The sequence below is a fragment of the Lagenorhynchus albirostris genome, chromosome 18, assembly GCF_949774975.1.
Source record: "Lagenorhynchus albirostris chromosome 18, mLagAlb1.1, whole genome shotgun sequence".
NCBI lineage: Eukaryota > Metazoa > Chordata > Mammalia > Artiodactyla > Delphinidae > Lagenorhynchus > Lagenorhynchus albirostris.
Window position 1 is genome coordinate 74,123,512 of NC_083112.1, and position 17,772 is coordinate 74,141,283.

At 39.1% G+C, this 17,772-nt stretch overlaps 1 protein-coding gene across 1 annotated transcript in view; it reads right to left on the minus strand.

Annotated features, from left to right (window-relative positions):
* Positions 1–11,753: 11,753 nt before the first annotated feature.
* Positions 11,754–17,772, minus strand: part of NALF1 (NALCN channel auxiliary factor 1) — a 571,767-nt gene continuing 565,748 nt past the window's right edge. The window contains exon 3 of the mRNA XM_060128881.1: positions 11,754–12,163. Coding sequence (XP_059984864.1) covers positions 11,874–12,163 — 290 coding nt within the window. The 3' untranslated portion in view covers positions 11,754–11,873. The remainder of the gene's footprint in view (positions 12,164–17,772) is intronic.

Sequence of the window (17,772 nt, forward strand, 5' to 3'; positions counted from 1 at the left end):
TTCTCGAGTGAGCTTTTGTAGTTTGTAAGCTCTTTAATCATGTAGACAAAATGAAGATCATTGTTAATGGGACAGGTTGAAATTATATTTTACATGATAGGATGACTTTTCTGATATTTCATCCAAAAATATATAACCTCAATCTAATAATGAAGAATAATCCAACAAATACTAATCAGGGGAATTTCTTTTTTTTTTTTTAACATCTTTATTGGGGTATAATTGCTTCAGGGGAATTTCTAAAAAATAGCTGGCCTATCACTTTTGGACATGTCAAGGTCAGGAAAGTCAAGGACCTACTGAGGAACTATTTCAGACTGAAGCTGACAAAAGAGATGTGACAACTTTATGCAACATGTGGTTCTGAATTAGTTCTTTTACGCTAAAGACCACTTGGGGACAAAGGGTGAAACTTGAATAGAATGCAAGGATTAGATGGTAGTAAGTACCAATATTAGCTTCCTGATTTTGAAGAGTGTTTTGAAGTTATAAAGGAGGATATTTTTATTTATAGAAAATACACACAAAATGTTCAGAAATGGTGAGGCTTCAGGTGGCCATTTATTCTCAAATGGTTTGAAGAAAGTGGGAGAAAAAGTTGAGTTTACTTTTCCTGCAACTGTTCTACAAGTCTGTGATTGTTTCAGAGTAACAAAAAAGACTGCAAAGTTTTCCATAATCAGAAATCAATTTTATTAGGATAATAGGAACCCTAAATTAAAAGGGTTAAAATGACTAAGGACTCTCTCAAGATTATTATATTTAGAAATACCAGCTACAAAATTGGGGCAAATTTGGAACAATTTGATTAGTGAACAAGTGACCTGGCTTTCTGGCATTTTTATTTGATAATAAAATGTGAATTGTAGTTCGAATGTTCATTAGGTAACAAAAATCTACAATTTTAATTTTATTATCTAAAGTATTAGGTAATGTTTCATTTTCATTAAAATTCTAATGTGTCTATATTCTTTTATAGTATTTTTATTACATAGTTGTATTTAACTGTGGGCCAGTGAGATTTGGGGGTCCCTCTGAGGCAGGTAAGTGAAAACTACCTAAACATTGAGTTCATGCTCTTGAGATACAGATGTGGTACCTGTAAGTAAGCTACTTATATGGTAGGCAGGTAAGGTCACTTTAACTGATTAATTCTCTAATGCTAAGTAACGTTGAAATATACTGCTGTTAATTATTTCCAAATCTCACTATATATAATTTAGTTACCATTGGCAAAGTTCCTGGTCTCTTCAGTGTACACTGAAATGGAGACATTCTATTAAGTGGAAATGTACTAATATAAATCTGGGAATTGAGTTTTGACCTTTATATAGATAATCCCAGATAATCTAAATACAAGTTTATTAGTTTAACATGTTCAAACATATTGTTCCTCAACCAGACTTATGTTGAACAACTTCCCTATTATAACGACAATATATAGATCCTTTCATTTCTAGTGAGTTCTTGCTTAGTGTGTTAGCTCATAAATAAGCTTGGGCTTTTCACGATAGTGTCATTACCATAATGAATAATGCAAATAATTTGCGATTTTTGCGCATAAAACTTAGCTGATGTTATTGAGATACTTAATTTTGGCTTATTCTCAGAATGTATGCTAAAAACCAGGATAATCTATTATATCCAGAATCTTCTTTATGTTCACATGATGCAATTGTACTTATGATATCATCTAATTGTAAGGGAGTGCGATGAATACTTCTTCCCTTACTAATTGGTAAAACCAACTAGCAATGTTTCCCAAACCTGTTTATTACATACTATTTTGGAAAATAGAAGCAAGTTTTAAACAATTCACAAGTTAGAATGATCAAGTTTGAAACAATAAAACCCAGAATGTATCTTTTTAAAAATTATACATCTGGCTATCTTTGGTTCTGAAAATCAAGTGAAAAGAAACCGATTAAAGAGTCACTTAGAAAAACCAAATATTTTCTTAAAACATAGGTGTTTATGAAATTGTGGGAATTTTCCTGATTATCCCAACACGGGTTGACATCATGGAGAATTTCCAACCACATCCATGAATGACTGATATTGTCACTGAGCTGCATGTGGTATTGAGTTTATAATGAGACATTCTGTAAGTTTATGTGTCCTTAGTAATATCACGAGTGTTCTCTCTTTTAATATATTTCCCTCTGGAGAACAGCAATTCTATCAATTTTGAGAGAATGAATCGTAATCACTAAACCATTGGGCACAAAGATAATTTGGTCCTTTGCCAATCACAGAGTACATAAAATGAGAAGTATGGTTTCCAATTCCCTTTCAGCCATGTGCCTGTAGCTTTCACTGTTATAAACTTGTCAAAATAGGAGATAATATCTATTATTCATCTTGACCAGCGCCCTGAACACTATGGTAGTTTATTTCAATTAATGTCAACTGGTTTACTTAGGAATTCCATAGCCATGTGGTATGATCATACTTAATCAGTATTGGACCCAAATTTTCATTCTAAGAGGATTGACGACTCTAAATCTGTGGTTAGAACACTTTATAAATTCTCTGACCTTGAGGACCAAGAGGCAAGAACGGAAAAATAGAAAACCCTTTCACCAGACAATTTTACTATATTTCTCAGATATTCTTGACAATTAAAAATGCAATTTATTTTTATTATTTAAAGCTAAAATTGGATGTTAAACAATATCATCTACCTGGGCCTCCTCCCAGACTGACGGCAGGATTATACTAAGTGTTCTTTAAGGAGAAGCAGAAGGGCCTGGTGTTAGAAAAATCATGCTTGAGTCCAAGCACACACGTTGACTATCTGTGCGACCCTGATCTATCTCCACACTCTCTCTGAGACTTAAGCCACCTTCAAAAATTTAGATTAAAAAGCCCCTCTTATGCAGGTTTGTTGTGAGAACCAGAAATGAATTATGAACAACGCCTGACCCTGACAGATGCTTAGAGAAAAATGACGTCTCCCTTTAGCTTTCTTTGTCCTTCAGGGCGATCTGCCCCCAAATTACTCATTTCCCCCCAGAGGTCTTCTTTTCCAAAGCAGTCATCGTTGTCGTGTTTCGAAAGTGGATGTAACTTTCCCAAACTGTCCCCTTCACCTGGATTGATACGGCAGAAGGACAGGAAAAAAGCCTGGGCCTTGGAATTAGCCACGGCAGAGGTACCCACCGAATGTTAAAGGGAGCAAAAAGTAAAATTCTGTTGAAATTCTGTTGTCTACCTTTTCGAGCAGCTAATGGTATCCTAACTAGTAGCACACATCAGTGCTGCCAGGAGGTATCACCCACAGGATGCCTGCTAACATCTCTAAGTGGGCACAGGTTGGCCATGGTCCCAAGTCTATTCTTTCTTCTTCCCGGCTTCTTTTTTTTTTTTTTTTTTTTTTTTGCGGTACGCGGGCCTCTCACTGTTGCGGCCTCTCCCGTTGCGGAGCACAGGCTCCGGACGCGCAGGCTCAGCGGCCATGGCTCACGGGCCCAGCCGCTCCGCGGCACGTGGGATCCTCCCGGACCGGGTCACGAACCCGCGTCGCCTGCATCGGCAGGTGGACTCTCAACCACTGCGCCACCAGGGAAGCCCCTTCCTGGCTTCTTATTTGATGACTGCTCACTCTGGAAAACCGAGATTCCTTTCTGTCTTTTTTTTTTTTTCTTTTTGCCTTTCACTTGTGTTTATCAGTCATTCTAAGAAAAATAACCAAGACCCGTTAATTCTACATCATAATATTTCTCCAGTTCACTCCTTTCCTCTGTCTCATTTGCTGTTGACTTTGTTCAGACTCTCATTATATCTCATCAATGTGACAGTCCCTTCCTGCCTTACTTCCCTCAGTCTGTGTTATCTCCTGCTGCCAGGGAAAAAAATTTTAATTCATTAAGTTCATTATGCAGTATTAGTTTATAAAAATTCTCTAATGGCTTTCTCTTACTTTGAGGGTCAAATCCAAACTTTAAGGCTGGGTTATAAGACCAGACTCTCATGTCTTCACCCGTGAGGCTCTCCTGCATCTCTCTGTGCTCTGCAGGAAAGTTCCTTCAGCTTCTGTGTCTTTGCAGATGACCACAATTTCTGTCTGTCCTTTGATTGTTCAACACCTATTTGATTATTAAGATGTGATTTTATCTGTGAAACTTTAATTTCTGCCAATCAGAGTTAAATGCTTCGAGTCTAGTTTGCCACAATCTTTTTTCTTTTTTAAATAAATTTATTTATTTATCGCTGCGTTGGGTCTTCGTTGCTGCGCGTGGGCTTTCTCTAGTTGCGGTGAGTGGGGGCTACTCTTAGTTGCGGTGCGCGGGCTTCTCATTGCGGTGGCTTCTCTTGTTGCGGAGCACAGGCTCTAGGTGCACGGGCTTCGGTAGCTGTGGCGCATGGGCTTTAGTAGTTGTGGCTTGTGGGCTCTAGAGCACAGGCTCAGTAGTTGTGGCACACAGGCTTAGTTGCTCCACGGCATGTGGGAACTTCCCGGACCAGGGCTCGAACCTGTGTCCCCTGCATTGGCAGGCAGATTCTTAACCACTGCACCACCAGGGAAGTCCCTAGTTTGCCATGCTCATGACTTATCTTTGCCTTATAATTGTATGTGTTTCTCCCACTCTGGTCTAAACTGGAAAAACAAAAATACGTCTTTTGTATCTGTTTCCCCAAAGGCCTAGCTTAGTCCCAGTGACATGGAGGACTCTCGGTTTTGGTTTTTTTTTCCCAATAAAGGAATGAAGGTCACGAATGTAGGTAGTTTATATGTCTGTTTCATGTAAATGAATGAGTGGAAATGTAAATTATGCCTACTCTTCTCAAAATAAAAAGCATTAGGTATTGATTTTAATCTTCAGGGTTTTTTCCCTTTCTGGAAACTTCCATAAAGCATAAAAGAAGTCTCTGTATTGGCTATATGGGAAAAGAATCTAAAAAAAAAAAAGAGTGGATATATCTGTATGTATAACTGATTCACTTTGCTGTACACCTGAAATGAACACAACATTGTAAATCAACTATATTCCAATAAAAAATTTTAAAAAACATAAAAGAAGAAAAGAAATGTATTTATGCTACATTTGACTACCATAAGAGACATTTTTATCACCCAGAAATTTTATTGAGGGACCAGAGACTTGGCACCACACGCAACATGTTTGCTGTGTGGCTGACAGGGTCTTGGTGCTCCGGCCGGGTGTCAGGCCTGGGCCTCTGAGGTGGGAGAGCCGAGTTCAGGACATTGGTCCACAAGAGACCTCCCAGCTCCACGTAGTATCAAATGGCGAAAGCTCTCCCAGAGATCTCTATCTCAGTGCTAAGACCCAGCTCCACTCAATGACCAGCAAGCCACAGTGCTGGACATCTTATGCCAAACAACTAGCAAGGAGGGAATACAACCTCACCCATTAGCAGAGAGCCTGCCTAAAATCATACTAAGTTCACAGAAACCCCAAAACACACCACCAGACATGGACCTGCCCACCAGAGAGACAAGATCCAGCCTCATCCACCAGAACACAGGCACCAGGCCCCTCCACCAGGAAGCCTACACAACCCACTGAACCAACCTTAGCCACCGGGGACACACACCAAAAACAATGGGAACTATGAACCTGCAGCCTGCAAAAAGGAGACCCCAAACACAGTAAGTTAAGCAAAATGAGAAGACAGAGAAACACACAGCAGATGAAGGAACAAAGTAAAAACCCACAAGACCAAACAAATGAAGAGGAAATAGGCAGTCTACTTGAAAAAGAATGCAGAGTAATGATAGTAAAGATATCCAAAATCTTGGAAGTAGAATGAAGAAAATACAAGAAATGTTTAACAAGAACCTAGAAGAACTAAAGAGCAAACAAACAACGATGAACAACACAATAAATGAAATTAAAAATTCTCTAGAAAGAATCAATACCAAAATAACTGAGGCAGAAGAACGGATAAGTGACCTGGAAGATAAAATAGTGGAAATAACTACTGCAGAGCAGAATGAAGAAAAAAGAATGAAAAGAATTGAGGACAGTCTTAGAGACCTCTGGGACAACATTAAACGCACCAACATTCGAATTATAGGGGTCCCAGAAGAAGAAGAAAGAAAGGGACTGAAAAATACTTGAAGAGATTAGAGTTGGAAACTTCCCTAACATGGGAAAGGAAAGAGTCAATCAAGTCCAGGAAGTGCAGAGAGTCCCATACAGGATAAATCCAAGGAGAAACATGCCAAGACATATATTAATCAAACGATCAAAAATTAAATACGAAGAAAAAATATTAAAAGCAGCAAGGGAAAAACAACAAATAACACACAAGGGAATCCCCATAAGGTTAACAGCTGATCTTTCAGCAGAAACTCTGCAAGCCAGAAGGGAGCGGCAAGACATATTTAAAGTGATGAAAGGGAAAAACCTACAACCAAGATTACTCTACCCAGCAAGGATCTCATTCAGATTTGACAGAGAAATTAAAACCTTTACAGACAAGCAAAAGCTAAGAGAATTCAGCATCACCAAACCAACTTTACAACAAATGCTAAAGGAATTTCTCTAGGCAAGAAACACAAGAGAAGGAAAAGACCTACAATAACAAACGCAAAACAACTAAGAAAATGGTAATAGGAACATACATATCGATAACTACCTTAAAAGTAAATGGATGAAATGCTCCCACCAAAAGACATATAGACTGGCTGAATGATACAAAAACAAAATCCATATATATGCTGTCTACAAGAGACCCACTTCAGACCTAGGGACACATACAGACTGAACACATACCTGCATTTTTAACATCATTCTTAGTCTCTCAGAATTGGGTGGTATTACTACTTTGGCTCTATATTTTTATTTACTCAAAAATTGTACTTGAGTGAATTTAGAATAAGAATTTTAAAATAACATATGAGTTTATGTAGTTGTCCCTATTTTTAATATATCACACATCATCAACAAAAATGGAAATATTGTTTCAGTGCAAACATTAAGGTACTTATTATGATATGGAAATTATAGTCACATGGGGGAAAAGGAAGAAAAGGTAAAGAGAAAAAGTAAAAGAACAATCAAATCGTCCCCTCTGCCCCCACCCCGGCCAGCCACATGGTTGCTGGATTGGACCCAGGCCACGGCAGTGAAACCTCCAAATCCTAACAACTAGACCACCAGGGAACTCCCCAATTCAGAGTTTATCTAATGTCCATATAGAATTTTAACTTTTGCTTTGATTTTCCCATCTTAGTATGTCATCTATTTTGCAGTGAAATGGCCAATGGGAAATGGACATAAGTTGAAATTTGCTTTTCAAAGCCAGTGGCTTCCTCATCAGCCAGCACTCAGACAACTGGAATCTTGCAGCAGCCAGTGTTGCAGTGAGCTGGGGGTTTAAGGAGAGACAGTCACTGTTTCTATATCTGTAGGTCAACAGCCTATATCCACAGATCAATGTCCAGAGTCTGACTTCCAACTAAAGTTTTAAGGGTGAAAGTGTTTGAAGCTGTTATAGCTGGAAATACGGAGTGCGTAAGACACATGCCAAGACACTCACATATCTATCAGGTGGGTGAGAGGTGGATGGAAGGGGAAGAGAGATAAGAATTAGTGAAATAAGAAGGTTAATCAGGAGCCCTGCTTAATCCATTAATTTACTGAGACTTAATTTACTTAGACTTAATCAATAACTTCTCAGCCTTCCTAGTTTTTTTCACTGTGATTTCATTGCATGGAAATTGTAGTAGTAATTTAAGACAAAACAGATATCAACTCAGCATAGACATATATTCATACAGAATAAATTTAAATTTACTGCGGTGTTTTTGCTTAAGGAACCAGAGGTACCCTCTTGTTCTCTCTCTCTCTATGTATATATATCTCACTATAAAAATATGCCAGAGATATATAACCCTTTCTCCCTATATACACACATGGATGCATATATAGTCAAATACCCGTCTGCAGTTATAGTGAAAATAAGATGCAGTTTTCATTTCTTTGCAGATCATATGCTTCCATTTGCAATAACACTGTAAATTTGGCTGTTACTAAGAAAGAACTAAAACAATGCCTGGGACTGATCAATATTTTAATGTTGTCCAGATACCAAATGTCATCTCCCAATTCAGGTATTTGGCATATGGATCTGACACCCAACTACATCTTTCATTTATTTATTTTTTTCCTGGTAAAAGTGAGGTTTTTATTCATTCATGCAAAAATCCATTTTTGTTTTCCTTCCCTCCTCCTTCCCTCCCTCCCTCCCTCCCTTCCTTCCTTCCTTCCTTCCTCCTTGTCTGCTTTTTTCCTTGCTGTGTTCCTACATTCTTTTATTTTAATGACTACAGGTCCTAGTAATTAATAGTACCAATTCATCGGTAAGGAATTAAATTGCTTTTTTTTTTATCATGGTGTCACTTAAAAGAACAACTTTTGCTTACTATTTGTGGGTGAGGGGAACAATACTATCTTTTTAATGAAGGAGAAGTCCATATAATGTACCACCAAACATCAATGCAATAAGGAGTAATATATAACTCCACTTATGTTAGTTGACATTTGGTTTTGCAGTATCAACATATTCTTCAAACTGGGATTTCTCTATTGCAGAAAAAAAAAGACAACAATAAATATGGAGAAGTCTGTTTCATACATTTGTGAAGAATATTATTTTCTTGATTTTCAACTTGTTTTCAGAAATAATTGTTTTAATATCATAATTCATTAGCTAGTATGCAGTGGATATCCACCACGAGGAAAGTAGAATAAGACGATGATTACAAAGGTGCAAGGTGGGAATATTTTCTGTGCAGAACGTCAAGCATGTTCTCAAGTAGGAAAACCACTGCAAAGGATCCATGGATGTAGTGAGATGTGCATCACCAACTGGCTGCATCACAAGTCATCAGTGGTTGTTTCTTGTCTTCATGAAGGAGTCATTGCCTCTTTGGATTCTTTAGCCAATCGCAGGAATAGCTGCTTTAGTTCACTGTGTCAGTGGAAATGTCATAGGCAAATGGTTACACATTTACAATCATAAATACCAGGCACGGAGACCCTTCTCACGTCAGAGTAAACGTGGCAAGAAAAAAACCTGACCAGAATTACAGTTGATTCCAACTCCGGCTGACTTGGCCATTTCCCTTCCCACCCCACCATCTCTTCCTCACCTAAGCGAGAATTCCGTATTTACAATACTGCATGGTTTTTCCCAGTTCTTGAACTTGTCTTTTGGAGGGCTTACCTCCCATGTAAAGTAGTGGTGGTTTGGGTTTACCTTTTTTGGCCTCCATTCTCCCCAAACTAAAGCTAAAACATGGGCAGATGGAACCATCCAGTCCCCTTATTCTGGAAAAGAATCTTAATCAGTTGCAAAAAAATATTAATAGAAAATGAAACCCCATTGTTAAGGGATGCTATCTGTCATCACTTTGCCCTGTGTCTAGAAATAGTAACTTCTTGTCATCCCAGTAAGAGTGGGTGCAACTTGCATCTTCTGTTGTGTTGTTTTCCTGAAAGAATGGAAATGCCTCTGGCATGAACAGAAGCACAAGGAACACTGAAGAAACAGATAGTGGGATGGTGTTTGCCAGGCAGAGGTAGATGAAGGTCACGACAAACTTTGTTGTGGTCATATACCTTAAAGTCGTTAAGAGGTGGTCAGTGGAAAAAGAGCTCATCTGATACGTTCTTCCCCATGAGTCATCACCCCCTCCCCCTCCAGTCATTGCTCCCTAACCCTTCTCATCCCACCCCCAACTCCACTGAAATCTGGAATCCCCCACTCATTAGGCTTTACCAAAACTCACTTCTATAAGTCTCGCAAAAGTCAATGCAGTTAATAGGCGCCAGAAATAGTACCATTATTTCCATCAATTACAAATGCTGTGCCTGTGTGTGTGCACGTGTGAATGTGTGTTTGCATTTGAATGGAAAACAAATTTCAAAAAAGGAACAAAAACTGGAGAATTTTGCATTTTTGGTGTTTTTTTTTTTTGTATTTGCGCAGACCATTTTAGGATTTTCAGTCTCAACAAAACACTATTAAAACAAAGAATCTAGTAAAATATTTGTGCATGTACTGCTAAACAATTCTAGCAATTTTACTAAGCAATACCTTTATTATTTTGAATATTCTTAACAGACTGGAACAAAACAGTTTTTTTATTCTTTTATTCAAAACAAAATATGCATAACTGTAACGCGTGTCGCAGAGTTAGGTATGATGCAGAGATTAAAGTTTTGTTTCAACAAAAACAAATGCCTGGGGGAATTTCATAGCTAGAAAGTTAAGAACTAAATTTTGTTCGCTAAGAGGACCTTTTCCATGGTTTTCCTTCATCTGCCAGCTATACAGCAATCATCCCTGAAATGCAGTTCCCGAGTGTAGTTAGAGAATAGTAAAGAATGTGAAGTGGTTCTTTTAAAATTATTTGTTTTGATTGTTTGTTTTAAAAACAGCCCTTATTAACTCTTCCTTCCACTGATTCTACTGTAAACTCATAAAAGCCATTTTTTTTTTTTTTTTTTTTTTTTTTTTTAGAAAGCAAATTCATAGACACTCAGCAGGTAAAATGTTCCCACAAAAAGAAAAAATACAAACAGAGCGATCCGATTTCTCCTCTTGTCTTCAACTATCTAGAGCATGTGAGAGTGGTAACGTTTCTGTACTTGAATGAAAATGGCTAACCTAGTGTTTGAAAAGTTCTTTTTGATAATGCAGAATTGCATACACTTTATACCTGGAGTAATTAAAAACTGTATGTGGGAGAAATACTGGGGTGAAATGGTCTAGATTCTGTATGCTGCAGGTGTCTGAGCACGTCTGCTAGCCCTCCACAATGGTAAAGGAGGAAAAAGAAGTCCAGATTTGGGTCCTCAGAATCCTGTTCCTGTAACAATGGCCAAAAGGTGCTCGTGTAGTCCTGCAACAGAACTGAAATCCCAGCGAAAGCCCAGCCACCTGCGGCTTCAGGGCAGGACTCCCTACCTCCTCACACTCCCATTCTGGGCGGCTGCTTCCAGCCACCCGACCAGTGAGGAAGGCCTGGGCCCTTGGAAGGGGGAGCTGGACCAACTGAGTTCACGGTAGTTTTCTTTGCTTTTGTTTTATTTTCAACGTAAAGATGTGCTAACTGTCTGACCCCACCTGTTATGGAGAGCACTTGTTTGTTCAGCTAGAAAGGGCCCCCCTGGTTCTGCTCCGTTGCAGGTTTGTGCAGCAGTGGCTCAGGGGCCCAGCGGAGCGTGCACTGCGCCCACTCACGGCAGCTGCGACAAGGACAGAAGCAAGCGGATGTCATCTGCTGTGGGCGGGGAAGGCCCGGGGCGGGCAGGCCGGGAGGGGTGTGGGTTCCAGAGGCAGGAGGGAGAGTCAGGGAGTTTTTTTATTTTTATTTTTTTGTTGTTTTCTTTTTTTTGTCTTTTTTATTTTTTTATGATTTTTTTTTTGTGTGTGTTGTTGTTGTTTGCTATACCGCGAGGTCATAGCCGTCATTCCGCTAATAGAAACTGACAGGACATGAGACAGAACTATCTGAGGAGCACACACAATGACTAGAAATATATATAGAGAGAGCGACAGTGAAAAGACTTAGTTTACCTCTGAGAAACCATCCCCCCAAATAAATCCTGTATTAACAAGTGCAAAAACAAAACAAACAGATAAACCCAAATCAAAAGGAAAGCAAAGAAAACCTCCAAACATTAAAACACAGTGTATAAAATGGTGTGAGAAACTGAAGTCACTTTCCAGCCTTTTAGTCCATAAAAAGCTGTGTGTGTGTGTCCTTGTTTGGATTCAGGCCCCTCTTTTCCAGTTTTGCCCTCCAGGCCCTGCACAAAGTGATGTGCGGTCGGAGCACCCAGGCCGTGACGCCAGTGGCCAGGGCGGCAGGCACGCTCCAGGGTCCAGCATCCCTACTCCTTGCTGGCCGAGCGCTCGTCAAGTGCGTGGACGCCCCCGACGCCCAGCGCCGTGGCGTTCTGCGCCGCCGAGGCCGTGAGAACTGTGTGAAGAAGCATCAGCATGAGGACACACAGTCTGAGTCTGCCGGGGCCCAGCCTGGGCGCTGCTGAAGCTGGCAGCGACGTCCTGGGACAGGAGCCGCCTCTGTCCACCGTCCCCTTGGAGGGGGTGTTGGATTTTGCCTCTCTCCTGACGTCACAGCATTCTGGTTCATCATTGGTTAGAAAGGTTTCGTAGAGCCCTGGGGGGTGAAGAAAGGGCAAGGTTAACAGGCGAGAGGAGGATGGGTAGGAAGGCGCTCAGAGCCGACGGCAGCGTGTACTTTAACATCTGATCCACGACATCTTACGGCAATGGAACATTTTGTAAAGGAGAGTCAAGTCCGTACAGTCTGGGTCAATGGTCAACCGTGCTCTCAAGCCAGTACTTTTAGGTTCCTCACTGCTCTTACTGTACTCTTGGTGGTCATCCATGAAAGTTCTGGGTTGTGAGGAATACAGGATAAAAGGTTTCACTAGGTCAAAACCAGAACCTAAGGTTCTGGATCAACTTGGTGACCAGGAACATTCAACCACCATTTTCTCTTTAACAGGAATGTGATTAATTAATGCGATGTGTAAAGTGACACCCACTAGTTATGAGTTAGCATATTTTATTTATGAAACCACCAACCAATCATAATACCAGAGCGACAGGAACCATGTTACTAATCACCTCCTCTCAGGAACCTCACCAAGGCTCAGATCTCCCTTTATGGCTGAATGGGCTTAACATCTACACACCCAAAGCATGACCATTTCCATTTGTAAATACTTCTCTTATTCTTCCATTTGCTATTCTATTGATGACTGCCTACATTGAAGCCTGTATTGTCTTTTTATTTTTTATTTTTTATTTTTATTTTCTGGACCACTGGGGGAGGAGTCTCTGCCTCATCCTTCTCCCTTTCCCATCCTCCAGCATCACTTTTTAGTGATTGTGGGTCTAGCTCACTCTCTCGCTCTCTCTTATTCTCTCTTCCTTTTTTCCCTTCCCTCACCACAGAATCTCTCCTCTTTCTCCCTTCTCTTTTCCCTTCTTCCTCTAAAAACACACATTGTTCTTATTTTTAAATTGATAAGTGGAGACTTTCGCTGTGATGAAAAAGAATAAAACAACTGGCTATCTAAACCTTCCAATCTCGTTTCTTGCTAGATTATAAAATTTTTATGTGGTCGCTTAAGCCATTTTGTATCCTTTTTTTTTTTTAACTTGACTGAAACATTTTTTCATGAGATTTAGCATGAAGTTTCTACACAAATTTTATTCTGTTACTCTCAAGCTTGAAAAACTTAAAAATGACGATAGAGTAATTGTTAGGATTAAATACGATGTCGTATGTAAAGTGCTTGGCTCAGTGCCTGGCGCAGAGAACTAACTTGAAAAATTTGACTACTGTGAATTATAATCACTGTTAATAGCGCCTCATTGACTCGACCTTACTCATGAAATCTAGTCTCCTTTCCTCTCTCTCCAGACTCACTGCTCAGTGCTCCAGACATCCTCAACTCTTGGCTGATATCAGAACACGTGACACTTCCGCCCACATATGGACCATGGCTCAAGCTTTCTTTCTGGAATTTTCTCCATCAATTCATAGAACTAACTCTCATTTCTCCTTCAGATTCAGCTTACATGGAATTCCCTTTGTGAAGCCTATATTCATAGTCCTGGGCTCCTAGTACATTTTGTGTAACTCTTCAATAGAGCAATTATTTTTTCTTTTAATCACAATTGCTCATTTTCATGTCAATTTCCTTATGTGTCACCATAAGAGCAAGAACTATATAGTATCAGCCTCGTGTTCCCAATATGTTGCAGAATGCCTGAATAAAATAGGTACTTAACGAGATTTGTTACATGACTAAGCTCAATATATATTTATTCAATAGTCTATTTAATAATATACACTGCAATCTTCAGTTTCTTTAAAAAAATGACCAAGATATCCTTATAAGGATGCTTACAATATTCATTTCTTCTTAGGCATTCAAAGGTAAACTTCACCTTCGCCTAGGTAGAATATGGAAAAAAAACTGAATTAATGAGGTCTGCAGCTCCGACATTTTTATTTTATGTATTTTATTCTTTTTTCAAATAAGATACTTCACGGGTAGACTAATCATTTATTGAAGTATACGTCTTCCAAAATTATATTCTACAAAGAAGAGAGTTTATAGTTAAGATTATAACAATAGAAATCTAAAGGTCATTTAGGTCAACATTTTAGAATGGTGACAGTCGGAATATCTTTAACAATGTCGTCCAGATAAGAAGCTCTTTCGAAGTTGCTCAGAAGCCAGGCGACTGTTTTAGACCTAAAGTCATCTCAGAAAAAATAAGGCAATTTGTCAGGTCAATCAATGTACTCTTCTTCTGGACTAAAAACAATAATACTCTTTCTTTTTACATTGTCCATCTTTTTAATAAGAATCTTTATTCAGAGTTACACATGCGTATTAGTAATCAAATCATTCTACAAGATATAAATTTTATAAGAAAAAATTCCTCCACCTCCTCCATCCCAAATTCTTCCTTCTCAGAGGCAAATACTGCACTTTTTTAATTTGTTTCTGTATTGGCTCCATTTCTGGAAATGACCTGTTTTATACTTTTTGTGATTTTTCATTTTTTATCACTATCACTAGTAGATTCCTCCCCGCCCCCAACCCCGCCCCAGGACATGTGAGGATAAAACATTCATTCTGCACCTTCTCCAGCCCATAGGTGACCCCCTTCCTCTATGGTAGTAAGTTTAATACTCGGTGTTCCTTTATTGGAATGCTGTAAAAACAATTCTCAACTCAGACGTGCAGTAAACTTTCATTTTCCATTCCAATTCCACTTTGTTTTTCCTAGAACTAATACTTACTAATTCTTAGAGTTTTCTACATAGTTACTAATTCAGCACCCAATACTTTGCCAGCTCTTTCCTATCAGTTGTGTTTTCCTGAAGAACTATCTCCTGTAGTCTTTTACCATCTCGACTGGTGGCTTTTATGCCTAATGCATAGATTCCAGCCTGAAAACTCCAATGAACCTTCCTCTTAGGGACGCTGGCTGCCTCTTTCCCGTGGATTTCCTATCTCCTGTTCCTTACACCTCTTTACTCATTTTGGTGGACTGGGTATCTAGTATTTTCATAAGGACAAACTCTTGGGAGTAAATTTCTGAGAAGCTGTATGCCGAAAAATGTTTACCTCACGTTTAATTGATTGTTTGCCTGAGGATGGAATTCTGGCTTAGAAATTCTTATCCTTCAGCTTTATTTGAGCGATAGTCCCATATTTAGTTGTTGAACCTCTGGGACCTGTCCTTTAATATTCTTATCATCTTCCTTGTTCATCACTTCATCCCTGGCTCTGCTTTCTGGAGGATTTGGTGAGCTTTACCATGAAATAATTTTACTGAGTTTTTCTTTTTTTAAAAAAATCACATTTTAATTTCCAAGAGCTCTTTTATATACTCTGAATTTCTTTTTTGAAGTGACTGTTCTCATTTCACAGTTGCAATATATTCTTTTATCACTCTGAGATTTTTACAGCACTTTTATTTGTCGTGTTTTATTTCCTCCCTGCGTGCATTCTGTTTTCTCCAGATCGCTTTTTTCTCCTTTGTTTGTCTCTTACTTTTTACGTGGGAAGCCCTCCTCACGTCTGTCACCCGGTCCGACAACTTTCTCCAACCATCTCCAAAAAACAGTTCCCCTCCCACAAAGAAATATGCCAGCACTTTTCTCTGGAGAGGGAGGCATGGGTTATGGAGATCTGACTGCCTCATATACAGACTTCCACCTGCTCTCCCTTATGTCGTCACCTCCTCCAAAGCATTTCATGCTGTCAATTCCTGTGTCTGGAGGGAGTCTTGGATGGAAATCTGGTTGACTCTTTGCTTCTTCTCTGCTGCTTTAGCATTCACTTTTCTAGGTGTCAGCAAATCCTTTCACGTGCACCGATTTTCTTTCTAGTTTCTAAGAGGGTTTGGTTGTTGTCTCCTTATCCATTCTTCTGTCCTTTTGGATTTATGCCTAATAACGATTTCTCTTCTCTTGGGGCTGCCTAGGAAACTTTACTGCACTTTTCCCTACATCGGTCTGCTTTGTCCTGATCTCTGACTCACTCCTCCAGCCAGGAATGCTGCCTGTGGCTGGATTCTGCCTCAGTGTCTCCCCAGAAACTGAAGACACAGGGCATCTGCAAAGGGCCAAGCCAGCCTCGGATTTTTTTTCCCTCTGCTGAATCCTTGTTCCCTAACTCCCTGTTCCCTAACTCACGGGTGCAGTTCTGAGTTCTCTCTAGTAAACCGTCTGGATACAGATGCTTCCTAGGAGAGCCTACCTATAGCAGCCAACACTTCCTCATCCTTCAAAGAAACTGTAAGGACATATTACCAAATGAAAAAAGTTCTCAGACAATCTCATTGCACAAATATATAAGAGATTTGGGATTAGGAAAGGAAAAGAGTAATTTTTTCAGTTAATGAAATGTTGTTCTACGGTTTGCTACAAAATGTTCTATCTGCAATCTCTAATGAATCATTACCTATTTGACATTGAAAATATTAGTAGTAGCAATTATTCTATCTTATAGTACCAACCTCATGAATTATTTCTGATATTAAATAATACACATAAACTGTCTAGAACAGTGCCTGGCAGGTAGTAAAATGTCACGTAATATTAATTATTCCTCTTAGAAGTTGGGATAAATAGTAGAGTCAGAATTTATTATTAGGAAGGGCTTTAAGGAACATCTAATTCAAATTCTTTTTCTGTTTTCAATTCGTCTAAGCCACTCACAGAAAAGCCTTATTTTTTACAGCTCAAAACAATTATTCTAGTATAGTCAGTATAAATAACATCTAAGTACAGGAAAGACATTCTAAGGAAATCCTTAAAATAAACACATTATTTAAATATAACCCTTCGTTATCTCAGTAATTTACATTTTGCCATCTTTAAATCCAGGAATATGAGGCTAATTTTTCAAATATTTGAACTAGTAATATGCTTTATAATATCTTTCCAAATGCAAAAGTTTAGAAAACAATAAAGTAAAAAGAAGGGGGAAAATTACCCCAAACGTGATTTCATTAGGATGAAAAAAGAAACAAGAAGAAACTGTTGGAATTTGTTTCCTCAACTTTTTATTAACACGGACACACATATACAGTCAGACCTCATTTTACTGCACTTCACTTTATTGAGCTTCACAGATATTGTGTTTTTTACAAATTGAAAGTTTGTGGTGACTCTATCCAGCCAGTCTAAGGTGCCACTTTTTTCTTTCATTTGCTCACTTTGTGTCTCTGTCACATACTGGTAATTCTTGCGGTATTTCAAACTTCTTCACTTTATTATATTTGTTATGATGATCTGTGATCGGTGATCTTTGACGTTACTACCAAAATTGTTTTGGGGGTGCCGCAAACTGCATCCACGTAAGATGGCAAACTTAATCAATAAATGTGGTGTGTTTGCTCCACCGACTGGCCATTCCCCGTCTCTCCCCGTCTCCCTCAGGCCTCCCTATTCCCTGAGACAAAACGATATTGAAATTAGGCCAATTAATAACCCTACAATGGCCTCTAAGTGTTCAAGTGAAAGGAAGGGTCACATGTCTCTCACTTTATATCAAAAGCTAGAAACGATGAAGCTTAGTGAGGAAGGCATGTTGAAAACTGAGATAGGCTGAAACCTAGACCTTTTGTGCAAGACAGTCAGATTGTGAATGCAAAGGAAAACTTCTCGAAGGAAGTTAAATGTCTACGCCAGTGAACACAGGAAGAATGAGAAAGTGAGACAGCCTTAGT